The 27,358-nt window shown below is 39.5% G+C and overlaps 1 protein-coding gene and 1 long non-coding RNA gene across 2 annotated transcripts in view; one reads left to right on the forward strand and one right to left on the reverse strand.

Annotated features, from left to right (window-relative positions):
* LOC111093353 overlaps window positions 1-12,486 on the forward strand; it is a 38,351-nt gene extending 25,865 nt beyond the window's left edge. The window contains exons 6-7 of the long non-coding RNA XR_005381643.1: window positions 7,535-7,682; window positions 12,052-12,486. This is a non-coding gene — a long non-coding RNA (uncharacterized LOC111093353). The remainder of the gene's footprint in view (window positions 1-7,534; window positions 7,683-12,051) is intronic.
* FBN1 (fibrillin 1) overlaps window positions 1-27,358 on the reverse strand; it is a 223,186-nt gene that overhangs the window by 27,008 nt on the left and 168,820 nt on the right. Inside the window, 14 exon segments of the mRNA NM_001287085.1 lie at window positions 1,753-1,878; window positions 4,488-4,607; window positions 5,139-5,267; window positions 6,078-6,194; window positions 8,174-8,299; window positions 12,127-12,249; window positions 15,107-15,232; window positions 18,634-18,705; window positions 21,389-21,547; window positions 22,204-22,326; window positions 23,530-23,655; window positions 23,752-23,820; window positions 26,169-26,333; window positions 26,634-26,756. Of these exon segments, the coding sequence (NP_001274014.1) occupies window positions 1,753-1,878; window positions 4,488-4,607; window positions 5,139-5,267; window positions 6,078-6,194; window positions 8,174-8,299; window positions 12,127-12,249; window positions 15,107-15,232; window positions 18,634-18,705; window positions 21,389-21,547; window positions 22,204-22,326; window positions 23,530-23,655; window positions 23,752-23,820; window positions 26,169-26,333; window positions 26,634-26,756 (1,704 nt within the window).

A 27,358-nucleotide genomic window follows, 5' to 3' on the forward strand; every position in this document is an offset into this window, starting at 1 on the left:
TCTTATCACAATTCTTCTTTCAAAAACATCTGTGGTTCTGTAGAATTTTCTCATTTCACGAGCTCCTAATTTGTCATAAGTAAAACCCAGCTCTTAATTCCCTGGCTTCTGGAAATTTTGTGCCCTGTGGGAGATTTACATTTGCTTGGGGTGATCCTCTAGGTTTGGTTTATTAATCAAAGGTGCCTTGCACTGGGGAAGAGAGCTGTGCTTGCCCACACACTTTAACTAGGACTCACTAGGATGCCTGTTTACCAGTCCATCTGCAAAGAGCCCTTAATGACCTTTGAAATTTCATCAGAACTACAAAAGTCACTTTCCTTGCTTGCATTCCTCAATTCTGGCTCTGCCTCTTGGAGCTGAGCATGTGGCAGGGCTGCTCACAGCTGGGCTGATTCTTCCTGCAGCGTTAGCTTGCTCTGTGACAGGCCAGTGCAAATTGAATTAATAGCCTATGAGTTTCCTCTGGCCTGCCACATCGGCAGATTCACACCTGGTTTCTCACTGCTTTCTTTCCAAACGTGGGCCAAGCCAAAGGCACACAAAAACAAGGGAGTAGGACTTAGAATTTATCTGGCTGGTCTGTACCATAACAGAATATCTGCTTGAGTCAAGTATCACCCCACCCACAAGCCTGAAAGCCACGTGGGCTTCTTACAGCCACCAGCGAGATCAAATCAACCAGAGAATTCTCAACTCCCCCTTCACACTTCTAAATATTAGGTAACAAAAGGACCAGTTGCAAGGAAGGTAAAAAGTTAATAGAATAACAAGAGGCTACAAGCAACTCAGAAACTGACAAAGCTTTGCTACATATTCAATATGATTGGTTGGGCAAGTATTATTATGGTTGTTTAAAGGGAGGAAAATGAGCTTCCAAAGGATCAAATGACTTGCCCTAGGATAGAGATGGCAGAGCTGAGCCCCCAAATCCAATTTTTGGAATCTGAAATGATATCCATTACCTCTTATTTAGTAACACAGAAGCAAAACAAAACAACCAAGAAAAAAACCTGAATAAAACAAGCAACAACAAAACACTGAGGTAGAAGGGAGAAATGTGCGTTTGTGTGGGATTTTTTTGTTCTAAATTCATTAAACTAGCATGTATAAATGGGTAGACACACACCATCGCATTGTTTGCTAAAATCTAAACCATTTTCTGGGATATAATATACTGTGTTATACTTAAGTTCAGGCTTCCTTTTTTTCAAAGTTCACAAGTATTAGTCCTGAAAACAGATTATGTCCCAGCAAGAGTTCCAGTCAGTTCAAATTTATTTTTCTGTTTTCTTAGAAAATTTGTGATGTAAGGGATGGGTGCTATATCCTGAAAGTATATGGATTAATCTGCATTTTTCCGACTGAGAGTCTAGATTTTGGCCCACCTTTGTACAAGTTACCTCTTCAGAGGCAGGGACCATGTAGCTGAACTTCCCCCAGGCTTTACAGTGTTGGGTGGCTCATGGCTGATCCCCCAACTGACCTATTGGCAAATGTGGTCTTAGCGGGGAGAGAGCTTTAAGTGCTAGGGTAGTGGTTGTACAAGCAACCATACCTTGATGGATGAGTTTTCAATATTAACAGTAAAAATGATCTTTCTGACATGTGGTTATCATTAGACCTCTGGGTCAATGAAAACTCTCCATCTTCTCTTTTGCAAATAGTCAAAGCTTTGTCATGTTTAAGAAACTGCAACCACAACAAATAAACACAAAGTAATGAAAGTCAAAAGCCCTCAAAGGCAATTACCTTGGCACCTTCTTCCAGTGGAGGACAAGGAGAATCCATCTGGACAGAGACATTTAAAGCTGCCTTCTGTGTTGCTGCATGTTCCCAAGGCACAGATTTCTGGCTCTTCAACACACTCATCAATATCTATAAGAATCAGATGTGTCAAAGTCAAAACACAGTGGAGTCACCTTTAGATACCAAGTGCAAAGTACAGAAGTACCAAAGGCAACTGAGTTTCAAAACTCTTCCAGTAATTAAGATCTTTTCTGTATCATCTTGCTGTGAGTGGGTTTCTAGGCTGTGATACCTTTTGGAAATTAATCTTGAAAATTCATGGAAAAATAGAATCTGTGAGTGCCTTCTAAGGGATACCATGAGAAACATCTCTTACCTAGACTTCAGCTGCCTGGCTAGTTAGAAAAGGTAGGGTAATTTCCTACCACCCTAAACTTACACAAGAAACGAGAAACTCCAGAGTCTAACTTCACCACTGAATAGTAAGCAGAATCTTGAAAATTTTAATTGTGTTGACAATGAGTTAGTGAGAGATCTAGGCCTTTGAATCAAAAATGTATTCCCCTCCATCCATCTGCAGTGCTTTTCCCAACACCCGTGCTACAGCCCTAAAACCATGACTTTTACAAGAATACTAACATTCATGAAAAGAATCTTGTGCAGTGTAAATTAAAGATATCACAGAATATGGGGCTCCTAAATCTCATTTGCTGGTTAATTTTTCTTAAGACACAAAAATGTCTTTCTTGTAGAGGCTGAAGTTTTTCTTTCATCTTATGGATAGTAGGAATTTGATAGAATTATGACATGTTTCCTGTAGCATATTAATATACCTTAGCACGAGGAAGGGTTGATTAAAGGTGATCTACAGTGAAGTGTGAATGGCTTTGGTAACTAAATGCCCTAGTTTTCCTAGGAGAGTCCTAGCTTATACTTGCTGTCGTGGCCTCATTATTAAGAGTACCCTCTTTAAAACTGTCTTGGTTTGGTCAATAAATTGCATGATCACCCTATGTGTGGGAAAAGTATGGCTACTCTTTCCAACAGACTTATCCACCCCTGATTTTCAGCAGGAATTTGTAGTAAAAAAGAGGTAAGTCTTGGGATCCCTGGGTGGTGCAGCGGTTTAGCGCCTGCCTTTGGCCCAGGGCGCGATCCTGGAGACCCGGGATCGAATCCCACGTCAGGCTCCCGGTGCATGGAGCCTGCTTCTCCCTCTGCCTATGTCTCTGCCTCTCTCTCTCTCTGTGACTACCATAAATAAATAAAAAATTAAAAGAAAAAAGAGGGAAGTCTTGATTCTGAGCCATGCTATTTTTATGGAAATCCCTTTTCTTTTCAACAAAACATGTATCTCTTGTACCATGGGGCTCTTTATTTTTGCATTTGTGCAGAGAGCTCTACTTACATCAATTCATATTCATATTATATGACTTCTCATGAGATCATCTAAGGGGAAGTTAGGAAATTCCATTATCTTGGCTTAATATTGTAAATATCACACAATAGGTAGGTATTCTCAAAATTGGCAACTCAAAGTTGAGTATCCTCCTGTTCAGTGCAAAACCAATTTCTTCATAATAATGTTATGTTATTCTGTTGCCTTTACAATTGCGTCATATTGCTTTTGGTATATTAGTGAATCTGAGCTGCTGCTGCTGAATGAATGACTCCATTCCCATGTGCCCTCCACTCCCACATCCAATCTTTTCTTAAGAGAAAAGCCAACTTTTGTAAAAATACTCAAGTATTTCTTTTTGTTGTTGTTTTTGTCATTGTTGTTAGGATTCTTTCTCTTATGGTAGAAATTAACCCATAGGTAACAACTTCATAAAGATGGGGACAAGGATGGTAGAATGGGCACATTATTAAGTATTTGGGAAGTCATTTTTCTTTCTATACATTTATATTCTGTTCATCTTAGGGGAATTTTGCATTAATCATGGAGTAAATAAAGTTGATCTTTAGTAAAAGTAAAATTACACTTATAATAATTTGCATGTAGGCCCAATTTTGATAAACTGTTTGCACTTAGAATATTATTGCTTGACTATGATTTAAACTGGATATATAATAAAATTTCTCCATGGTATTAAAAGTGGAGAAAATTCTTACTTACTTTGGATTAGATACAGGCCTATTTAAATGTGGGAGCAAGGACTAGGTGACTTCTTAAAAATCCTTTCTGCTAGTTATTTATGAAGTTCTAGCAATTAATGTCCTTCATTGAATTTAATGACATATATATTGAGGATTGCAGTACTATAAAATTTGCTGAGAATTTATTTGTAGTAACACATTTTCACTGCTCTGTAGGTCAAAACAACATAGACAAATTATATAGCCACATTCATTCAACCTTGAATGTGGTCACTTAAAGATTTTAGCTGGACTCAGGAAGCTATTTTTAGTTGCAACCTATTAGCATTTAAAAACATGGAATCCAGGATTTTTTACAAGTTGCATAAAAGCACACTGGAAAAGAGTCAGGGTCATATGACCAACCAAATGCACAGTGTCATCAGATATTATTAGCATGAGAATTGGATGTTCTAGTTTCATCGTCTGAGTGTAAGAACGTAAGTCAAACCCTCTGTTCTTGGATTTGTTTCTGATAAAGTATTCCAAAATGAAGACACCAGGACACCATCACACCATCACAAAAACTAACTTTGAATATGCCAGTGCAGTAATAAACACTGCTCGCTTCCAAACACTGACAGTCCTCCTACTCTTACCTTCACACTTGTCATTCTGTAGACTGTATCCAGGTGGACAAATGCACCTGTAGGACCCATCCAAGTTTTGACAGGTGCCTGGTGCACATTTTCCAGGTTCTAGAAGACATTCATTGATATCTGCAAAGAAAAGGGAAAAAGAAGGAAGAAGTTCCCATTGGCATGATTTCCATCAAGCAATTAAAATTTCAAGAAACTGGAATCCAATCAAAGAAATACATAAAACTACCATGGAGAAAAATTAATGACTCAGTAAAAAGAAGCTTTATCAGCTTTCATAAGTGTGCAGTAGAACAACCATATTTTTTGTGACCTATGACAAATTTAGTATTTCCATAAAAGTATAGCATGTGAAAAGTGAATGGGCATGAAGATTTTTGAGGGCACCCAAAAGACTATATAAGAGCTTTCTACAAAGCTATTTAAAAAATATATATATATAAGAAAGCAAATTACAAATCTCTCTGTCACATGCGTGTGCGCACACACACACACACACACACACACACAGAGTCTACAGGTAGAATTAGTGTAATTCTACTCTGATTTTTTTTCCCTCCAGGCTTCTGAAGGAAGGATGATGATAGGGACTGCAGTATTCTTTCATCTCTGAGAGCATTCTTTGGAGGGTCTTTTGGAGGCAGCACTTACCCACACAGGTCCTCCCATCTGGAGCCACCTCATAGCCTTCATTGCACTGACACTGGAAGGACCCCACTGTATTGATGCATTGGCCATTTCTGCAAAGGTTCCCATTTCCAGTTGCACATTCATCAACATCTGCCAAAAAAACATCCTTTGATATATTCCAAAGAAAATGTCATAATTCCAGCAATGATCAAAACTTTTAAAGGGAAAAATACTTATTTTAAATTTCAGTGGCCTTGGCTGGCTCAGCCAAACATTAAAAATTCCAATAAAGATCTAGTTTGTAACAACACACCTGGCTTTACTCACCTATCAAAACCTAACAAGATTATGCTATTCTATTAATTAGAGATTGATAATTTATATTGGAACTTTATATGAATTTCACCTTGATCTTCCTTTATGTTTCATTTTTAAAAGCTAAAACTGAATTACTAGTACACAATACAGCTGAAGGTATTAAGTATTCTTCTAATTAGAAGTATATAAAATTAGCCTCTAGCAGGATATAAAACTTGGATCATTAATCTCACTTATAAATAACAGCATGTTTTATAAGGAGGAATTTATAGACTCAATACTTGAATTCTTTAAAGAAAAGCTATAGTGAAACATTGAGATGAGTAGGTCCACATTATTCTTAAATTATGCAATTTCTATACAAAGAATCACTTTTGTTTTAAGATGTCATCAATTCATTTAAAAATGTATTCAATTCACTGTAGGGTACATATACAAATTATAGCTGCTAATGAGGTATTTTAATAAAAGCCATGACTATTTGACATTCACTTAGGATATTATATTTGACAATTCCTTTAACCAGTTGTCATGTATTAGAGGGCATATATTTAAGAAAACCAGTTGGCACCCCAAGAAGCTAATTACAAAGGATGCATCTGAAACTGCCTTCCATCAGTGCCCACCAGTGTGCATACGCACCTATGCAGTCATTGTTGTGGGAAAGGATGAAGCCGTGGTTGCAGCGGCAGTTGAAGGACCCAATCGTGTTGCGGCAAGTTCCATTCCCACAGGCATCTCGCTCACACTCATTTATGTCTAGTAGGAACAAAGAGTGTAGAGAAACATGGCCATTAACAGAAGATGACGTGAGTGGTTACCTGGGGGCTAAGGGCATTGTGGGTTCACCATGCGTTAGGCATAGGCTAAGAATGTCTTGATGTTGGTATTAGCCCCAGCAGTGGCAGCTCCCCATGAGCAATCAGCAAGAGGCAAGGATCGAAACCTTGGGAATAAACCATTTCCTTGGTTGGCATGTGAAGGGAGGCAAGCTAAGGACATGAGAACTGGACAAGAATTATTTTACTCTATTTACTTCTAGAATTCTCCACCCTTGCCACTTTTCTCAAATATTTTCACTTGGAAATGGAAAATTCTGTGCGCATCTGGGTCTTGATTTGCTGCCACCTTTGGCAAACTTCAGCCTTTAAGATTCTCACTCCAGTTTACCAAAAAGCAGTGAGTCACCTGATATTACCCTGAAATCAGCACAAAATAAATTAGGTTTCTAATTCACCTGATATTTTTGACATCTCTTCCTTCTTCCCAGTCCACCCCAAAAAACCCATGACCACTCCCCACTACTAGTGACTTATCTCACTCTTCTCAATTATCCCAAATCGATGGCACTTAATCTGGCTTTTCTGATACACACTTGTGTTATTATTTGTCTTTTTATTGGTCTATGACTTTTCTCTTTGATTACTTTATAAAGCTATTTTGGCATCTTTTGTGTCTTTGCATTGGGCCACGGCAACTAACATCTTTCTTATAGAGCAGGTGTATGTTATATTCAGAAGAAAATAAAAAATTAAAATGAAGGAAAGTTGATTCTGCTGGTTTGTACAATGAGGAGAGTGAGGGCAAATGTAGGGAGATTCTGGGAGTGGAAGACAACACCTCAAGTTAACAAAATGCAGTGTTTCAAGTTAGGATTTCCTTTACTTTCAAATTTTGGACGTGAAGATAAGTTATCTATGATCCTAAATCAGAAAGCTATTGCTGACCACAAAGTGGTCCAACGTGTGTGTCTGTGGTTGAAGATCACATCCAGATGAGTCACACTGCCAGCAATCAAGAGCTGCTGCTTTGATTCATTTTTAGCCAAGCCAGTGAAATTCCTCTATAGGGCAGGCTTTTTGGTAGAGGGTTCCAGATAATCCAGATGGAAGAGGGAATAAGATTGTTACGTAGGGTGCCATTGCTCTAGGGGTTAGCTTCCCAGGGACAAGTAGGGCTGATTATACTCCGTTAGTTTAAAACCTATTATCTGTTCTGAAGAAGACAAAACTTTAAAAGACTGTTCCCTAATGGATCAACTCAATTACAGTGAAAGATAAGGTCTTTAAAAATTACTCTATTGATTCTTCTTTTTCCAGTTGTGAAACTGAACCATATTCATGAAGTCCCCAAAACACTTAATGGATGTTGTTTGAAAGTAGAAAAAGGAAGGAGGAAAAGAGAGACAGTGATTAATATTGGAATATATTCCAAATCAGCATCATGACTTAGTGCTGAAAGCAAGAGGTAAGAGATTTAAAATCTTGAGCTTTTCCCCTAGAAAAACATGGTGGTTTGTTTGTTTATCGTCTTTGTGGAATCTAGAAGTTTGCCTTTGAGGATCTGGTACAAACTGTAGATGTTTCTCAAAAAATGCTCATAGTCAAACACTCAAAAGCTGCACTCTATTCCAATAAGGCAAACCCACACAGATTTAATAAAATAATAGGCTATCAGCATTAATAAAAAGTATTTTTTGTTTTAATATTTTTCTCAGTTTTTCCCTTCATTAAAAGTTTTTCTAACCTGGCAGCCAAATGACTATCAAGGAAGAGGTTTATTGTGTTCAGATTGCCAAAGATTAAATACCAAGGGATGTTAATGCTACATGCCTGCCTGTGTTTTTTTTTACAAATAGCAAAACTAATACTGAAGGTTTAGTGTTAATATTTATATATATTCAGATGCAAATGAATTTTTCAATAGGCTAGGAGTTAAAATGATAATCGTATACTCACCCAAACACATGGTTTGATCAGCATTTGTTTTAAAACCAGTGTGGCAAAGGCAATAAAAACTTCCAACTGTGTCGATACACTGTCCATGGCTGCAAATATTGGGGATTTCTTGACATTCATTGCGATCTGTAGATAAAATGTATCATTAAGAATCTTAGGTAGATCTTAGGAGACAAAATTGTATTAAATAACTTACTTCTAGGTATCATGCTCAGGACTGATCCTAGCTCTAAACCAAGCCAGTAGAACAGACACTGGCATTATATTTACTTTTACCTCAAAACCAGCTAAAACTTATTCTCATTTACTGAGATCACTCAGAGTATATTAACAATTCATGAAAGGATGAAAAAACATGTTCTGAAAGCTGAGAAGATTTAGAAGTAGAATGGGGAAGAAGAATCCAAGTTGGGAGATAATCCATTTGATTATGTGCCTAAGTAATATCACAGACTGTGGAATGCATTAAGTATTTTGTCTATCCAGACCTGGTGCCTCAAATCATGGACGCTTCATGGCTTCCTTTGGAAATTTATAGCAAAGTCAAGCAAATCCCATTGCTAAGATAGGTTTTCTTCATGGACAACCCAAGCTGTCCCTTGTTCCAGTTTTACTTCATTGTTTTGTCTTATTCCTATAACCTTTTGACAATCCTAACAATGTTTCTTTTTATTCCTATTCATTCAGAGGAAAGCCCTGTCATCTTGCCTCTGCCAATCTCTAAGCTCTATATTGTATTTATCATCAAGTGAATCTTTGTTGCTCTCCTGAAATCTGATGCTCTGAGGGGCAGAATTTATTAGATGAATCTACAAATGATATAATTGCGTGCCTACTTATGTTTCTAATTTCTTTTTAAAGCTCTCAAGATTCTATGGTTAGGACACATGTCATCTGAAGAGCACTGTATCATCTTGGTTTTCCTACTGTCATAAAAGAGAAGAAAAAGCAGAATGCCAACTTGAGTATAGATTCTGTAAAAGCACAGCAATAGCCTGCTTCCATTTGAATAATCCAAACTTGCTGTTGGCCTGTCTTGTCCCCTGAGAAGACAGCAACTGGGAATGGGCACTTTTTGCTGCACAAAGCAGTTGTGCTCATGCCAGAAGAGATGCCCTCTATTCCATGTGCTCAGGCTGCCATTGTTACAACTACTTTCTTCCAATACACAGCACATTAGGTTTGATGAATCACCATGTAACTTAAAAATCTCAAGTGAGCTTGAATAGATCATCCTACTGGAGAAATCAGGAAATGCAGCTTAGGAGCTACTGCTCACCTATCTAGATTGCTTATTAACCTAACAAATTATGAACATCCCCAATGGAGAAAATGGATTTAAGAAACTGATTTCCATCGCTAAGCTCCATAAAGGGAGCTGGTTTTGAGGAAGGGTATCTCGGGACCCACCATACCAGAGATGGACCAAACCTTGGGTGCCCTAAGGTAGTAGTGGATTTCAAAGTATGCAAAGGACTCGGTCTGTCTTATCTCTGGGGCTCACAGGAAATGAGTGCACTTAGGATCATCTTAAAAAAGGAATTACAAAAATTCCAGCTAGGGATTTTCTTTCCCACACTGCCTATTTCATGATGGTTTTAAGAAAATGAAACATGGAGCACCTTGAGATTCTAATGGTAAAATAGAATGTTCAATTTTATTTTTTTATTTTTATTTTTTTAAAGATTTTATGTATTCATAAGAGAGGAAGAGACATAGGCAGAGGGAGAAACAGTCTCCCTGCAAAGAGCCCAATGCGGAACTCAAGCCTAGGACCCCGGGATCACGACCTGAGCCAAAGGCAGATGCTCAACCACTGAGCCACCCAGGTGCCCCAAAAGTTACAATTTTAGAGAACTTAACTGTGAGGTTTGCTTTGTCTTGAGACCAGAAAACTAGGTTTCTACAAGCACCAGATTTGAGCTCCCAGGAAATTATATCTGAGGCTGAAATAGGTTTTAACAGGGTTTTAAGGGGAAAAACACAACAGACAGAGGAGACTATGAGGAAGTGGTGAGGAAGAACATGTTTCTTGCTTTTAGCTGGGCAAGACATTTCAGAAGGGGGCTGCATTTGCTCTAACTATACAGTTCCTGACATCAGACTAGCATCCTGGGCTTAGATACCTACACGTTCTCTCAACAATGTGGGTAATATGGCCAGGTGTAATTTGGGATTTGAAATGATGTACTTATGAATTCAAGTAAAAATCTAATGATGGGATGGAAATTTTGGTTCTTTTCATCTTAAACACAGGAAAGGAAACTTTGGTTCTTAACATCTTCTGCGGTATGCTGGAAAAAATGCCATGCATAGGATAGCATTTGAAGACATTTTAACAGTTTTTTAAAGACATAAATGAAGACAATTCCAGAGTGAAGTCTTCAGCCCTAGAGGCTGAATAATTGCAAAACTCAAGTACATTCTCTTTCTTCTGAGGATTCCAATGGATGAGGGAAAGTGAGCTTTGGCTACAAACAGCACTCACTCACAGTACTTATCCTTGGTTAGTGCTGGATGAGTTTTATGAGTGCTAATGTTCTACAGGAAAATATGGCAGGGATAAGCCGCAGTAGGCCCTGGTTGGATGTGTTGTCTTGACGTATAAATAGCTTGTCCCATTTCTTGCCTGAGCATGAAATGGTGTGAAACGACACGTTCTATATTATCAGCAATTCTTTATTTTGATTGGAATTATTCTGCCCAGTTTCAAAGAAATATAAATTAAGAGCAAAATGCAGGGAAGTGGTATAAATGCCAAGTTACACTAGGGTATTGTGACTCATATCAGAGACGTCCCCACTTTTCCTGTCCTGTTTTTTTAATACACGGATAACAACTGCTTTGTTGACAAAATGCTAAACACTTGCACATGTTCCCTTAAACCCAACAAAACAAGCCTTGATTCTTAAAGTGAGTTTTTGTTCTGCTATTACACCCTCTTCCCACCAAGGTCTAATAAAACAATGCAAAATACCCTACAGAGAGCAGTGCACTTCCTACCACTTAATCACTGGTAGGCAAGGAAATCCAAGGAAAATCTGACCATGTTCCCTTGTGTTGTTTCATTCACAAATGCATAAAATATCCAGGAAACTCCTTGGGAAATGAACCATAGCAAAATAACATTCTTTCTGACCTTCGTGCTAAATATACAATGATTTATAATTACTCAAAAACTCACATGAAAATCATCTGAGGTATAATTTTGCTTCTGGGCTGAAACACTGGTGTTTTAATTTTGGTACCACTGGCTAGGAGATGCCATCAGATATTTAAAACTTTACCACCCATTTGAGCTCACTCATCCTTTTTATTTGTACCTCACCAGTGACAAAAGTGAACAACGAAATAATCTATTCTCTAGGGGACAGTTTCTCATTTTACTGTAGGTGACTTATAGCTGATAAAAGACTGTTAATGTTTGCTGCCCCTGGTTCTGTTAGAGGTTTAGGAGCAAAAGTGGTGCTCTTGGTTCTTTTTGCTTGATTTATGCAGTATAATCTAACTCAGCCCAGGAGAGGTTCACTATCTAGAATTGGGGTATGTGGCTGGAATGGTGACAACCTCCCACCCTAAGGGGGATTATGTAAAAGGAAACAAAAAAGTATTTGGCCCTGAATACGGGCTAGGGGGCTGTGTGCATGTATGCATGTGCACGCACATGTGTGTATTTGTGGGAAGGGCTGTTTGCAGCAGGGCAGGAGATAAGCAAATATGAAATCTATGCATGCAGATGATATATTTCTTGTTTGGATAACATATCTCTAAGTGTTTAGACATTTCAATAATTTTCCTTTTTGCTAGTCTAGCTACTAGAACTCAGCTGTCTAAACTGTAACTCATGTATTCTTCAACCTGACCTCAAAAACCTTCAGGTATGTGAAACATGATGAAGCTAACCCACAGGTGGGCACAGGCAGCTCATGAGGGCGTGCGGGTGGAGCACTCACCGTTGCACTGGCCTGTGGAAGTGAAGCGGTAGCCGGGCTTGCAGTCACATCGGAAACTGCCTGCTGTGTTGATGCACTCGGCATTGCGCTGGCACACAGGACCGTTCTGACACTCGTCAATATCTCCAAGCAGAAGAGAATTTTATTAGAAGGAGAACAGAATGTGGTGTCAAGCTGATGAAGCCTCTCACATAAAACAGATTTCTATTTTCTTATTTTGATCAGTTCTATGAACACAAGGGAACACTGAAGAGTCCCTTTCTACTTTTTCCGCTTTGCTAATATTTTTCATAAATGCGAGTACTTGGTTTATGACCACATATGGTCTCTAATGATGCTGTGTCTGAAAAAAAAAAAAAAGCCATAAAACTCAGCTGTTAGGACCAGGACATGGCATGGTCTAGACTAAATATCCTAAGGAAATATACTTGCTCAAAGCCCCAGGGTTTTATGAATCTACCAGGTTGCCAAGTTCTGCTTATAGAACTTAGAACCTTCTAAGTTCTATAAGCAGGGCGTTTCAAGACTTCATGCACCTATGAATCACTTGGGATCCTGCTGAAACACAGATTCTGATTAAGTGTGTCTGGGGAATGGTTTGGGATTCTTGATTTCCAATAAGCTTGCAATTGATGCCGATGTTCCTGATTCACAGGCAGTGTGTTTAACTACAGGGCTGTAGAGGCTTCTACTTAAAGTACTGCCACATGCCAGTCAAACCAAGAAACTTAACATGAGAGACTGCACATAAAACTACTGAAAACAACCCAACTCTTACTATTAAAGAAAAGAATAAATGGATATTGTGTGCTTCAGAGCTTTGACTATACTCAGGGGGTTTATTTGCCTATCTTTTCTTTTTTTTAACCAGGTAGCTAACATAGTTCAAATTCATGCCATTATGAAAGTTACTGCATAGTCCAGTCTATGCCATGGAACAAAATTCATGTTCTCTGTCCCTGCTTCTACAAAACAATCTAATTCAGGCTAAGTCTAGTAAATGGAATAGCCTAAACACAAGCAGAAGGAAGCTGGCTCTTAGCACCAGTATTAGGGTTTTACAAAATGGGCTCAGCCAAAGAAGTTCCCACAAGGGGGCGGCAAATACATCAACTGATACCTCACAGGTGTTTGCTTTTGTGATGAGGAGACCACAGGACTACTGTCAGTAGGAGTTTCTAATATGGGGGGGAGGGGGGCACGGGGGTGCCTCTTTGGGCAGCAGATACAAGTGCAGAAGTATGCCTGCCTTGGGTTACAATGCCCCAAGACTGGCACCACCTCACCCAGTAGGTCTGCCCTCATCTTAGGAGCATACAGAAACACAGAGTAGCCTGTTGTTGGAGAAGCCAAGGTATTACAGAGAAGCATTGCTGTGGGGCATCAGAGGTCCTGCTTGGGATTATATGCATATTGAGGAGAACAGATTCATGGATGTTCCCTAAATCACTTCTGGAATCCATTCCACTTTCAGGGTTACTGAGGCTTGTATTAAATCAACCTTCGTTTTCTGATTCAGAGAGCTAAGAGTGTGCTAGGAAGCAGTGGGCCCTGGATTAAACATTCACCCTGATGAGGGATATCCTGTGAAACAGAACCCAAAAGTTGGAGTGCTTTGTAATCTCAGTGTCCACTGACTACTATCCTGACAGCAAAGTGCCCTAACATTGGTATAGCTATCTCATGTTGTTAGCAATGTCTAGGTTGAATTGATGGTCACAGGTAGCCATGCCTATAGGTTTGGGATCTCTAAATGGAAGAGAACAAAAGAGGCCCCAGGACAGTGGCAGGCATCCCAGGCATGTATGAAAGGGGAAAGACTGGCTAGCCAAGGTTAGCATTATCAGATCATCTGCTGTGGGCTCCTTTCTTCTGCATCACGCTTCCTCTCATGCTTCCTCTCCAGACACCTGATCCTTGATGGCCTTCCAACAGAGTACAGGGGCTAGGGCCAAGGCCTGAGATGACTATCTCCTGAGGAAGGCTGTAAATGGCTATCACCCCAATGCCCCCCCAGCACCCCCCACCCCACCCCAACCACCAGGGCAGGCAGAGTCAGGGACAAGTGCCCACTTGGCCACGTGACTGAAAGCCTGGTGAGGAGAATTTAACAAGCATGTGCTGAGGACCAAAACTTTACTCATGGTCTGCAAGTTGTCCCTAGTTTAAGAAAAAAAGGGTTTTTTAACATTAAAATGTTGACACATGTGCTCTCACACATGGTGAGGGGTAATAATCCTTTCCGACAGGAACAAAAACTCTGCAAGAGGCCCGAGTTTAAGTATTGAATAGACAATGATTCCAGCTATCCTAGGGTACGTGGTATATTTAATAACCAGTAATGTCCCTTTTACTAAAATGTAAAAGTATACTATCTTCCCCAGATGTAGGAAAAATATGAAGTGCTGTGAGGAATGCACAGAATCACAGTACATACACATGGCAAAGGGAGGTAATTTGAAAATGAAAAAAGTACCACTTGCACACATGCCAACATTCTTCATATAAAATCGAATTTGCTGTTCTTGCCATTTGGAATTCTCTCATGCATTTGGAATATTTGCATTAACCTTGTTTTCACTTGGGAGTAGCGTAGGCTCCGTTTGGAAGAGAACACTATTTTGAGATTCAAGTAAAGATGACCGCCCACCACCCATGCTCACTTTCAAGCAACATGAAACAAAAGCAGTCTATGCGACACACCTAGGAACTCAAGGCTTTCTTATATCAGCTGGGAAATCTACTACATTGTGTATGGGGATGGGGGGCAGGGCTGGGGAATGTACATCCTGCTTTTCCCACTGGGAGTTAGGGAATTTTTTGCATGGAAAAATGATGTTCCTTATGGTGCCCTATGCTACTACTAGAGCTTGATGAATTTCTGAAATTCCAATGTTGTGAAATTGGCAAAGTCTGTGTGGGCAAGTGGGCAAGTAGCTCATCAGCTCATTTCTGGACATGATATAGTGACATCACTTACCTTCACAAACCAACAACTTGTCATTATAGAAGAAGCCCACCGGACATTCACATCTGAAGCTGCCAACCATGTTGATACACACTCCATTCTCACAGACCCCAGGGATCTCCCGGCATTCATCAATATCTGGAAACATAGCAGCCACACATGAGTGATGGCATAATTCGTGATCTCTGTATAGGGTAAATCAACCGTGAAAGCCAGCAGCTTCTAACTCAATGTTTACATAAGATCCAAAAACAAAAAAAGAGAAAGTGCATGGGTGTTTGGATGGGCATGTGTGTGTTGGAGTGGTGATGATGGGAATGTGGGACATCAATCAATATTAAGTGGAAATAATAAACTGCTTTTCAGACACTCTGTCTGGATTTAGTACCGGGACTTAGTGTCTGTCCTTTAGTGTCTATCTGGATTTAGTGTCTGTCTTTTTGGTTTTGTTTCAGAACATCAGCTTTGTCCTGATGGTAGGAGCCATTTTGGTTCCCACTGGGCACTATGTACTGGAGGAGTGGAATCAAAGAACCTCTGAGAATAAATAGCTTCTCTACCCAAAGGGTGTGGTGGTGTTTGACAAGAATGGGAAAGGAGCGCTGGTGGAGAACTGAGGAACCCATGGTCATAGACAACTTTGAACTCTCAAACTCCCTTTCAATACCCCTTCCTCCCTCATGTAGCTTTGAGAAGTGGGTGAGTGAGGTCTGGGAGTTGTATGCAGGGCCCATGGTGACTGTGGGGGCTAGCACTGAGGAAAGCCCATTACCATAGATTGTGGCTTCCTCAGGCCAGGGGCTGGGGCTGGCTGTGACACCACTGTTTCCCCAGTCCCTAGCATGCTGTCTGAGTCAATTAAAATTTGGTAAATTAAGAATCCGTATCTGGAAGTTGGATCAGTGAGCATTAAAACAGGACCAAGGAGGAATGACAGCAGAGCCAGAACACAGGCTGCCAGCTGGCGAGGTGGCCCTGTGGGTAGGTCTGGCCTCCTCACTGGCACGGTGGTTCCCTGTCTGTCTGACCTGCTCTCAACTCCCAACCATACAGTGTCTTCTAGGATAATAGCAGTAGGAGTATTGACAGTGTCTCACTTGCTCTAAACCTGGACTATTTCTCACCATTCAACCTGGATTTACTCACTGAATCATCACAACCACCCTATGAGATGGTCTCCAGGTACTGGGACTACCATCACTGGGCAGATGGTGGAACTGAGGCTCTCACCAAAGACCCCACAGCTCAGGAGAGGCAGAGTGAGGATTTGATATCAGAAATCTGCTAACAGGCTCTTCTGCCTCCTTCAGGCTCTTCCACACCACAGTTTCACAAAACCACAATCGAATGACTCGTTATCCTGGAGGACCCATCTACCACCCTTTGCTGGAGTTTCACAGAGCACTTCAGAAGTTGGGAGGGGGTGTTGAGATACTTCTGTTGACATATTATAGTCTGGAGCCTCTACAAGGAACTCTGTTTGCCTCCAGCATCAGGAGTCGGCCACAGTTGTACATGGGAAGCTTACAAGAGCTGCCATGCTTTCAGAATAATCATACTCTAAAGCCAGCCTGCTTTGAAGGAGAAAGTTGACAGACCACAGGTTTATTTTAGACCCTTTTCTAAAGGGTTTGATTTTGTTTAAAGGCAAATCGATCTCTTTAATGAAAAAAAAAGTTTAGTGTATATTGCTATTTTGAATACAGGTGATTGTGTTTTGGGATTTTTCACACATTTATCATTCATGTTCTTAAAAGGTTTTGCAAAGTAACATCACAACAATGTACCATCAGCAAACAAACAATTCAGATGATATTCTTTTAGTTCAAACATGAAACATTATATTCACATTCATTTATTTTAAATAAAAATGATACATTATCAAGTCTAACAAAAACAGACTGGGTCCAATTTCTAGCCATTGTCAGGCATAAAATAGCAAAAGGACATATTAAAAGTTATATTTTCTTTTCCTGTCTGGATTTCATTTGAACTTCAACTTGGAGAAGTTTATATTTTAAGACAAGATTAATAAACTTGCTATAGTTTTAACCCCATACGAATGGGCTCTATATGCCAACAATCTTAAGACTTTCAGAAGGAGAGTATAAAACTCAAATAAAACAAAGTTTCTCAGTCATCTAAATATTTTGTCATGGTGGAATTTGGTAACAATAAGTATATTGCTAACTATCATATTTCCAGCTTTCAAGAGCTTGAGGCAAAGCAAGCTGTGAGTCAGGACTGGATTTGGGTCCCAGCTCTGTTATTAATTAGCTAGGTGACCTCGGCTGAGTCCCTTCCCCTTCTGGGCCTCTGTCCCCTCAGCTGTAAAGCAATGCACTTGGACTACATGATGTCTGAGATGTCTCCAGCTCAACTAGTGGACGATGTCGATACTGTTTTGAATCTTCACCTGCTGCCAACCTTGGAGGGCAGGCCTTGCTGGGGGACACGCCTGGTCTGTCCATGAAGAACCATTACTATTAAAGACCACTTATCTTTGGATCAGAGATTCTAGGGAGATGAAAAGATCTGTTTTGGGAAGGGGAAAAACAAAGCAGCGAGGGCCAGGTGTTTCATGCCAATGTCATTTAGCAGCTTTTCCTTCCAAACCATGAAGTTTCTTTGGACGTTGACTAGCCTGTGGAGCCATATGGATTTGGCACTAAGGTAGCCAGGCTGATTGCTGGACCAGACCCTTGTTTTCTTAAACAAGGTCATTGGAAAGGCTGATGTGGATTTCAGTTTACTTATTAGGAATAAGGTGGAACAAGCAAGTGGTGATGTTTGCTACTAGACACAATTGCTCAGACTTAAGAGGGGCATCTAAGGATGCATATAAATCACACTGGGGAAAAAGTCTGAGAATGCAATAGCTTTCCATCTACTTTTATGTTATTTGCTTTTAAACCACAAAGGCCTTGCCTCTGTTGGCTGAACGCTGTGCAATACTTCTGAATCTTGCACAAGCATCTCTAACACTGCAGTGGTCTCTGCTCCAGTTACCAGATGGGGCCTCCGATTGGAAAGAATTTTTAGTTCACATCTGAAATTCCCGAAGTAGATGAACTGAGGAGATTCCATGTGAGATAAAATTGATCCCCAAAAGGGCTTTATGTGAACAACCTACACTTAGAGATCAGTATGAAAAGTCATATTAAACTCATGTCTTAGTCAGAAGGAAAGATTGGGAATTAGAGTCAAATCAAACGTCAACTGGCCCTACTCCCAGAATCTCTCTCTTTGTTGATGCCTAGGGTTGGTTAAACTAAGCTTGATTGTAATTTTGGGAAAAGCTTCCCAGTCCCCTTAATCACGAGCAACAAATGCAGCTGCCAATTAGGTGGAGCTACACAGGGTGTTTGTAGTTTGTTTCAAACTAAGAATCAGTGTTTCAATAAAGCTAAATGGCATTGTTTAATGATTTTCTCCTTCTAAGAAGAAAAAAAAGCAAACTGAGAAAATAAGGGTATGTATTCCCTTTTTTAAACACAAAGGCAAAACCAGAAAATTCCAACAATGACATCATAACTCACCAACAGGTAACCCGGTGTAAATGTCAATGACGAAGCCTGGCCTTTGACTTCCACAAAGTGTAGCAAATTCATCTGTAGTAATTAAAAAAGATGGGGTGAGGGGAGCGAGAATAGGGGTCAGCAAAGAGCAATGGCTAGGCTGAAAGAACTTCATAAATGTCTTGAAAAATATTTATCTGTATTTTGAAGAATTTAAAATAAGAAATAAATCTGAAAATTCCCACAGATGTTGTAACCTTGTCCTGAAGGTAAACACTGAATGGAATGAACTCATGTTGACGTAATACTGAGGAAAAAGTAAAGGTCTCCATTATCACAGCCCACGCATTTGTATGAGCTTGCCTGTAGGAATTTGGGTTTCTAGAAGGATGTTGTTCAGCTCTGAACCCAGGGACTGACAAGAGTGCCTCTTTCCATTCATAGTAAGAGATCTAGGATTTGAGGAATGCTTACAAAAGCCATTTCCTCAGTAGATCGGGGGAGACCATAGCAAATCTAGCCAAGTTCTTGACATCAAGTCTATTAATGACTAATTCAGTTCAAACAACCAATTTGTGGCATTACTTCAATTCGGGGAGCTGGATTTCATTTGGTGCAGCTCTCTCGTTATTTCTCTCTCCCTCCCTCAACCCTCTATCTTCTTCTCATGTGCCCGAATTCATCAAAGTTGATAATAAAGGATGGACTAAGTGCCATTTGCAGTCCCTTTGAACTCTGAGGTCCTGTATTTCCAGATCCTGAGTGTAATTTAATTGATAGAGCATGGCATCGATCTAAGCTCAAGGTTGTCCTATTGGTCAAACCCACTGAAAATTATAAAAGGTTTCTGGAAGTATTTTAATAAAACATGTAGCATATTCTTCCCCCAGTGCCTTATTTCCTTGATATTTGAGTGCCTACATCTAAATAACAAGTATAATGCCAAGCTAACACTGGTCATCCAGACAAGTTTCAGGAACTCCTAAAATGTGTGCAGACCATATACCTAATGAAAAGCCATGACCAGATTTGGCTAGGTTCAACACGAAGAAGGAATCTTGTATTTTATATTTAGAATACTTAAGTTCTTAAAAACTCAGATGTTTCTGAAAGTAAATGATAATCTTTATTAGGGGTTGCCAAGAAGTCTGTAGAAGAACCATGATCCATTAAGATAAAAAAGAAAAATACTAAGACTTCTATTTCTCTTTGTAAAATCTAATTAAAAAATTAGTCTTGTGCATATTTTCTAATAGAACACTGTATGAAAATAATACATGCATTTTTTATCTAATTGAAAAATGTGTAGAGACATATACACATATACTTTTACATGTAAACACACACACCAAGTACATGTAATCGCTAGTTTCTTTTTTTTTTACTGATAGGTATGTGTAATCAAAAGATTTGAAGACCACTGGTCAAAATCAGGAGTTAGCAATCTTTTTCTTAAAGGGCTAAAGAGTAAATATTTTAGGTTTTGCAGGCTGTGTAGTCTCTATTAAAATTGTTCAACCATCCCATGAAAGCAGCCATAGAAAATAAGTAAACAAATTAGTATGGCTATATTCTAATATAATTTTATTTACAGACACGAAAATTTGAAGTTCACATGTTTTTCAGGTCATGACCTACTACTCTTGATATTTTCCAACCATTTTAAAAATGTAAAAACCATTCTTAGCTTTTGGGCTATAGAAAAATTGGCAGCGGACTGGATTTGGTCCATGGGCTATAGTTTTGCCAACGCCTGGTCTAAAGACAGACCAGAGATAACTCATAGGTAATGCTAAGTGATGATGATTACATTATTTCTGGAGTAAACACTGGATGAACTGGTATATTTCACTAAAAAAGAATATTCTGTTTTATGTGTTGTCAGATAGCACTAGACAAGAGATTTAATGTCTTCCAGATCACTGTGGGGAAATGGAGTAGGTACTATAGAATGTTTTAAGCAATACCTGCATCACAGTTCATTCACTCTAAATGATAATGTCATCATTTACCATCTAAGAACCAGGCGCCAATTCACTTCATTTACTCCAAGGACATGGGTTAGACTTTTGTTGTTTTTACACAAATAACATCATATAGATTGTTCTCTATGAGGATATAAGAAAAAATTTCTTTCAAGAAGAGTTGTGCTTTTGCTTGGTGTTGAGTTTGCTTTGTAGTCATTGAGACTCTTAGACTTGATTATCTCTTGCTTTTTATATGAGCTGCTAGGAAGTTTGGAGCCAAACTTATTGCTCATCTTTGGCAAGAGTGTAGAAATTCCCAGCTTGGATTTTTGCATATTAGCCTCGCTCCTTGCTCCAAGTTTCTTACCCTTGTTTGCCATTTGCCTTAGGCCTTCTTATTTTACATTCAAATCTTTGTGGGCTGCCTTAAATTCTTTTTGGAACAAGACCAGTTATAAATATGGAAGAATAATAGGGATATGGCTCACCTATTTGTCATATTGCTTTTGCTTAATGTTTCCAGTCTTTTAGTTCCATGGTGAACGCCATAACACTAACAATGTTTATATTCTTATGATCCGCTGAGTCTATCAGTCTGGTGAATGAACAAGTTAGAAAGTGTGTTCTGTGACTCAATTTTCAGCTGGAAGGACCAGAATCAACAGTGAATTTAAACAATTGTCTCTGTGAGCGAATTTTTGCTTAGGAAGATAAATGACGAGCCCTTTTCTTCCCTTGCTGAGACTTATTTCCACCAATAAGCCATGGGTAATGTACCAACCTATGTTTTTGGTGATGGTGCAACTCACCTGTGCTTGGGATAGGACACTGTTCACAGGGCTTATTCCAGGCCCGGCCAATGTTGTAGGAACAACAGCACATCTTCTTGGTCATATTGAACAAAAGTTCTCCATCACAGGTTTGGTTGTCAGCATAGTAGTTTCTATAGCACAAACTTCTTCTCATATCTAGAGAGAAGGGGTTGGTGATGTCATAGGGAAAGCACGACCGATTTCTAAGGGGATTCTCAAGGAGTGTATTTCTTTTGGATTTTATTGTGACTTGTGAATTTGATGAGAGCAAGAATGGCCTGGCCTGCCCTTACCCAATTTTCTATCCACATATGCTGCCATATGAAAGGGGACTTTGAGAAATGTATTCCCTGGTATTTTGTGCCACAGAACTAAGTCATTATGGAACTGCAGCATTAATAAACTTTATACAACTCTCCACCCAGTCTCTTAGTAACAATTCTCCACTGCTATTTGGCAGCAATTTTCTCATTTCCGACTCATGATGTTTTAATACTGTAGGTCAGTGCTGTAAATATAATTGTATAAAGATACACCCAGTCAAACAAAAGAAGTACTATTAAACTGTTGTTTGGGATTTTCCAACATTACATTTTAAAGAAAACTCCCAACCACCCACACAAGGTGGGGAAAAAAGGCCAAGCTCATGGTTTATAAGGGAGGAGGCCCTCACAAAGACAGTGAAAGGGTGGCAGACAGCACTCGGTCTGATGAGTAATGTAACACTAAGGACCAACTGCTGTGCTTACAAGTTCTTTTTCTCCTCATAGATGAGGACCAAACAAGCATGCTTTAGAAAAGCTTGGACTTACCCATGCAATTATTCCCCCCATTCACTTGCATGTAGTCTGGAGGGCAGATACAGGTGTAGTTGCCGACAGTGTTGTAACATGTTCCTGGACCACAGATTCCGGGAGTTTCACATTCATTCACATCTGTAATCCAAATAGAAAGTGGTATGTGAATATGAAAACTTCACTCTGTGGAATGGCTAATGTTCAGGGTCCATATAAATGCTGACAATTGAGGAAAAAAGCCACAGGGGCACTTTGAAATCCGTGTAAGAAAAATAGATGTTTAATTCATCAGTGTACTTTGTCTATGCTAATATGTGTGTTTTCAGGAAAGGAAGCTCCAGAAAAAGAGGTTTTGCCTTCTGGAATGAGTTCCTAATAAATGAGTCTGTAACATTCTCAAAGGCATGCAGAGATGGAAATGTGGACAAATTATAATTTTCAAATATCCTTCAGAAAGACAGCTAATGCTTCAAATGTTCACACAATCTATGGAAGGATATGATATGCCCTGAAGCCATCAACAACTGGTTTCAAGAACCTGCATTGGTAAGGTATTAAAGTAGGTATTTCACACCTTTGTCCCCATTTTCAAACATAGGGGTTGATTCTAATCTTTGTTAATTCCAGAGGTCTTACAATTGTGTCATTGTCAAAGGTTACATTGTGATACTCAACTAATATCCAATGACATCATTTATCGAGGTCACCTAATAAGCCTTTTGGAGAGACAGAGAAACATTTCTCCTCTGGGACACACGGAGATATCTTCCCTAACTAGTCATGTGACTCCTGCATATAGATGGAAACCATCTCTCCCACCCTGGTCTATGGTCCAAGTGCTCTGAAAGCCAAAAGTGGTCCATCTTTCCAGTAACACAGGATAAAGAGGAGTTATCTACATCATAAAGCCAAAGAGGCTGCCTTTTTAAGGGAAGCTCATTTCAATGCATTAGTACAGATAAGTGCTGAAGAACACGAAGAAGAGGAATTCAGAACTTCCCAGAATATAGAAGTCACTGAAATGAGTTCTGTGCTACTCTGGCAAAAATAGCTTTTCTAAAGAGCCCAGAAAACTGTAGGCATCAGTGGGAGTATGGCCCAAGATAATCAAATTCTACTTTTCTTAGAAAAAGAGGAAGATCTGGGGTGTACTGGAAATGACAGCATGTCAGTAACCTTAATGCCATCTGCCCCATGTGTGGCATATTTACCTGGCTATGTTCATGTTTAGACCATTGCACTATATTGCTAAATTCTTAGTTTTACTGGTGACTGTATGCTGATTTTTGAGGTTGGTATTCAATAGTTGAAAGAACTTATAATCCTAGAAGGACCATTTACCATCACACACTCGGGTGTCTTCATTCAGGTAGTAACCAGTTGGACAGCGGCATTGGAAACTGCCAAACGTGTTGATACATTTCCCGCCTTGGCACAGCCCTGGGAGCTCCTGGCACTCGTCAATGTCTGTCACAATGAAAACAGTAGCATTTCTTCAGCATTGTAAATAAACCCAAGGAAGTTCAAAATGTGCATACTTGAAGATCAAGGACACAGAATTACCTTCCAATATGACAGTGATAGGATTGGGCCGAAAACCTTCTCCTCCAGGACAGAGAATTTTATACTCAGCTATTGAAACAAAAAAAAAAAATCAAATTGAGTTCCTTTGAACCTAAAACTTCTAGAAATAGACAAATACTGATGCATCCAACTGCAACATTTTCACAAATCTTCAGCAGTTACCCCACCTGTCATAAGCAAGTTAACAACTTGATGTCTACGTGTTATTTTCAAATGGCTTTTTCTATGTGTGCCAAATAAATGTAAGCCACTGTCCCTAGTCTCTGGACTCTCCATCTAATCTCTTGGCCTCAAGTTCTTGGGAACTATTTTATTCCCTGTTGCTGTCACCATTTTGTTGTAAAGATTTTCTTCCCCTTTTTACTTCCTAGAGAACTCTTTGATTTTTGTTTTGTTCAGCCTTACTTCTGTAGGCTGTAATTCCTTCCTTAGTAATGTTGATCAGCCTGTCTCCAAAAACCTCTCCAAACAAAAACTTAGGAAAAAATGTTATTTCTTGGTTCCCATCTCATCTTTCTTTCTTTCTTAGGATTTTATTTATTGATTGATTGACTGATTGAGAGACAGAGAGTGCACAAGCTGAGGAGATGGGCAGAGGGAGAAGGTGACTCCCCACTGAGCAGGGAGCCCCAAGAGGGGCACTATCCCAGGACCCTGGGATCATGACCTGAGCCAAAGGCTTAACCAACTGAGCCACCCAGGTGTCCCTCCCATTGTACTTTTCTCTTTAATGCCTAGAGATGTTTCTTGCCCCTGTTTCTATGGAGGGCAGTATTGATTTCTCTGGTTTCCCAAACCAACTTTCTAAAGTGTCCTTTGATTCCCTCCATTAGTTCTGTCATTCAAGTATTTCAATCAAAAACATTTATTTCAGTGCCATCCACCAGCAGTGTGATACATAGAGGAACACGCAAATAAGAATATACCAATTCTGCTGTGTCATCCTGGTGAGCTTCAATAAGAATCAGCTCATTTATACTCTATCCTGATCTTCCCAAATCTGATAATCCCTCTCCTGGCCTTCTGGGATGCTATGTGTATACACCTAAGTGTATACGTGCATATATTCCAGTTCTAGCTCTGGTCCAGTTTGGGGTAGAGTGGACCTCTATTGCTTTGCTAATCATTATTAATCAATAGAGCTGACTCCCCTACTTAAAAATCTTGGCTTGCTTCTTTCAATATCAAAAAATTAACTATCCGTTTCTCATTTTTTTCTTTTCTCCTCTTTCTGCAATCTTCACTCTTTTTTATTCTTCTCTTTCAGGTCATACCCTTCCTTCAAGGACAATTCATCAAAAATTCATTCAAAAAACAAATTCATCACCACCTCTGCCATTCAGAACTGAGTTTCCTTTCTGAAGAGAAGACAGAAGGAGGTGCTTGCTAAGTAAGCATTCATCCTTGTGCTGAGTGCCTGACACGAATGACTTCTCTTAATCCTATAAGGCATTATATGAATGATGAAACTCAGTCTTGCTAAGTAACTTGCCCAAAGTTACATGGGCGGCAAGTGATAGAGTCCTAATTGGAACCAGGAGTGCTTCTTCTCCTGCTCATGGCACTGTAACTGTTTCTTTCTTCCTTTATTGAGATTTATGCTGAATTATAGCTTTTCTGTCTGGATCATATTTTGTTAGACTGTATACTTCTGGAAAGCAGAATCTAGTCTAGTTCATCTTTGCGCATCCAAAGTACACACTCTAGGTACTCAACAAATAATTTTAGAACAAGTGTATTAAATGACCCTTCAGCAAGGAAAGAATCAGTACCTATCCTAATACACACTATTAGCAGAACCACTAAACTTTGCCTAAGAAGCTATACCCAGCTCTGAATCCTAACATAGGACCTACTTAGAAAAATGAGAAGCCCTTTATATTTTTTAGAAGACTTATTTATGTCCTTAAAAAATCACATTCTAAAGCTTTCTTTCAAGTCATGTCACAAAAACAGAAAAGAGTCTTCCCTTTCACACTTGACCAATTGCTTCTCTTTCACCCAGGACACTCTAGTCTGTCCTAGAGCTATTGAAAGTTAGCCAACAGATGACAAGAGAGATAAATTGATGTGTTCCTGGAAGGTAAGCAATATTCTATAAGTAACCTAGCCTGGAAAATCTTCTTTAAAATAATGCTATCTACTTTTTACTCAGATAGAAGTGAAATAATATCTGCCCCACTTGACCATTTACTATAAGCCAACTAGGGATATTTCTGAGACCCAAATTGGTAGTGGGGTCCCTCAACAGAGCTAAGAGGTTTGATCTCCCTTCCCTGATCGAAGAGTAGGGACTGGTGGCAGCTCTCTCCCTCTGTGATGTCTATCCTGTGGATCTATAAAGGAGAACTGGCCTGAGTGGAATAATAATAATAAACAGGAGGATGCTCACTTACATGTGTTCACAGGAGGGCACAGCTCACAAGGAGTACCCCAGGCTTTACCCAAAGAACAACAGCAGGAAGCCTTGGAGACACCAACTCCAATTTCATTGCTACAGGCTGTATCTCCATTGTCTCCTCGAGGTCGAATATCCAGATAGCAATTTCCAGAACGGGTATCTGTTTCCATATATAAACAAAAGAGTATCAAGAAGATTCTCTCTATATGAGGATTGAAAATTCAAGTTCCTTTAAGAAACCGTTTAAAAACCACAATCTACTTTTACTAGGAAACTAAAAAGTGTCCAAACACATATACTGGGAATTTACGTATAGAAAAAAATAACTGAAAGTACAAACCAGACTTAGAAGATGTTTAAATTTTTACATTATCACTTTTTTAAAATTTGAGAGTGGAATGGTCAGTGCTGCTTAAAAAAAAATAAAAGTATATTTCTCTAAGAAGTTTTAAGATCTTACCGACACAGCCAACTCGAGTTGGGTTCAACTCAAAGTCGGGAGGACAATCACAGGTATAGCTGCCTGGAGTGTTGACACAGTTCCCACTGATGCATGTGGTTGGATCCAGACACTCATTAACATCTAAGACCAAACAATGAGGGGCACAATTATCAGCCAATGTGGGGAAGACATCACCACAAAACGGTAGCACTGAACCTGGGGCCCCCAACAAGAATTTTAAGAGTTACTAGTTATAATGACCCCTAGGGATACAGTCTTCCACTTCTGAAATAAAACCCCTCAGGAAGGAAATAGGTCATCGTCTTTGGTCTTTTTCCCCTGGAACACATTTAGCATTCAAATTTGTCATCAGGAGAAAATATAACTCTGGAACTAGGAAAAATATTCCAGTCAAGGTAACTGAAAGCAAAACACTACTGTGACCTCGGTCAACCAAAAATTCAGACACAGGTTTTAAGAAAATATATTTAATATGTGTGGCTTGTTATTTCATCAAATTAGAGCAAGATGTCCCAGGGAAGCCTTGGGAGCAGGCAGGCAACTTCTGCTGCTGGCCCAACTGGGCATGCTTGCCTTGGTCCAGCTGAGTACAAGTGCAGACATATGCATGAGGCTTAGCGTGTTCCTTCAAGCTGCTAAGAGTTACTCTCCCATCACTAAGGCTGTGTGTAATATTTCCCTTTCAGTTTCTGTTCCAAAAATATGCACAGGATTCCAGATTT

This window comes from Canis lupus, chromosome 30, assembly GCF_011100685.1.
Source record: "Canis lupus familiaris isolate Mischka breed German Shepherd chromosome 30, alternate assembly UU_Cfam_GSD_1.0, whole genome shotgun sequence".
NCBI lineage: Eukaryota > Metazoa > Chordata > Mammalia > Carnivora > Canidae > Canis > Canis lupus.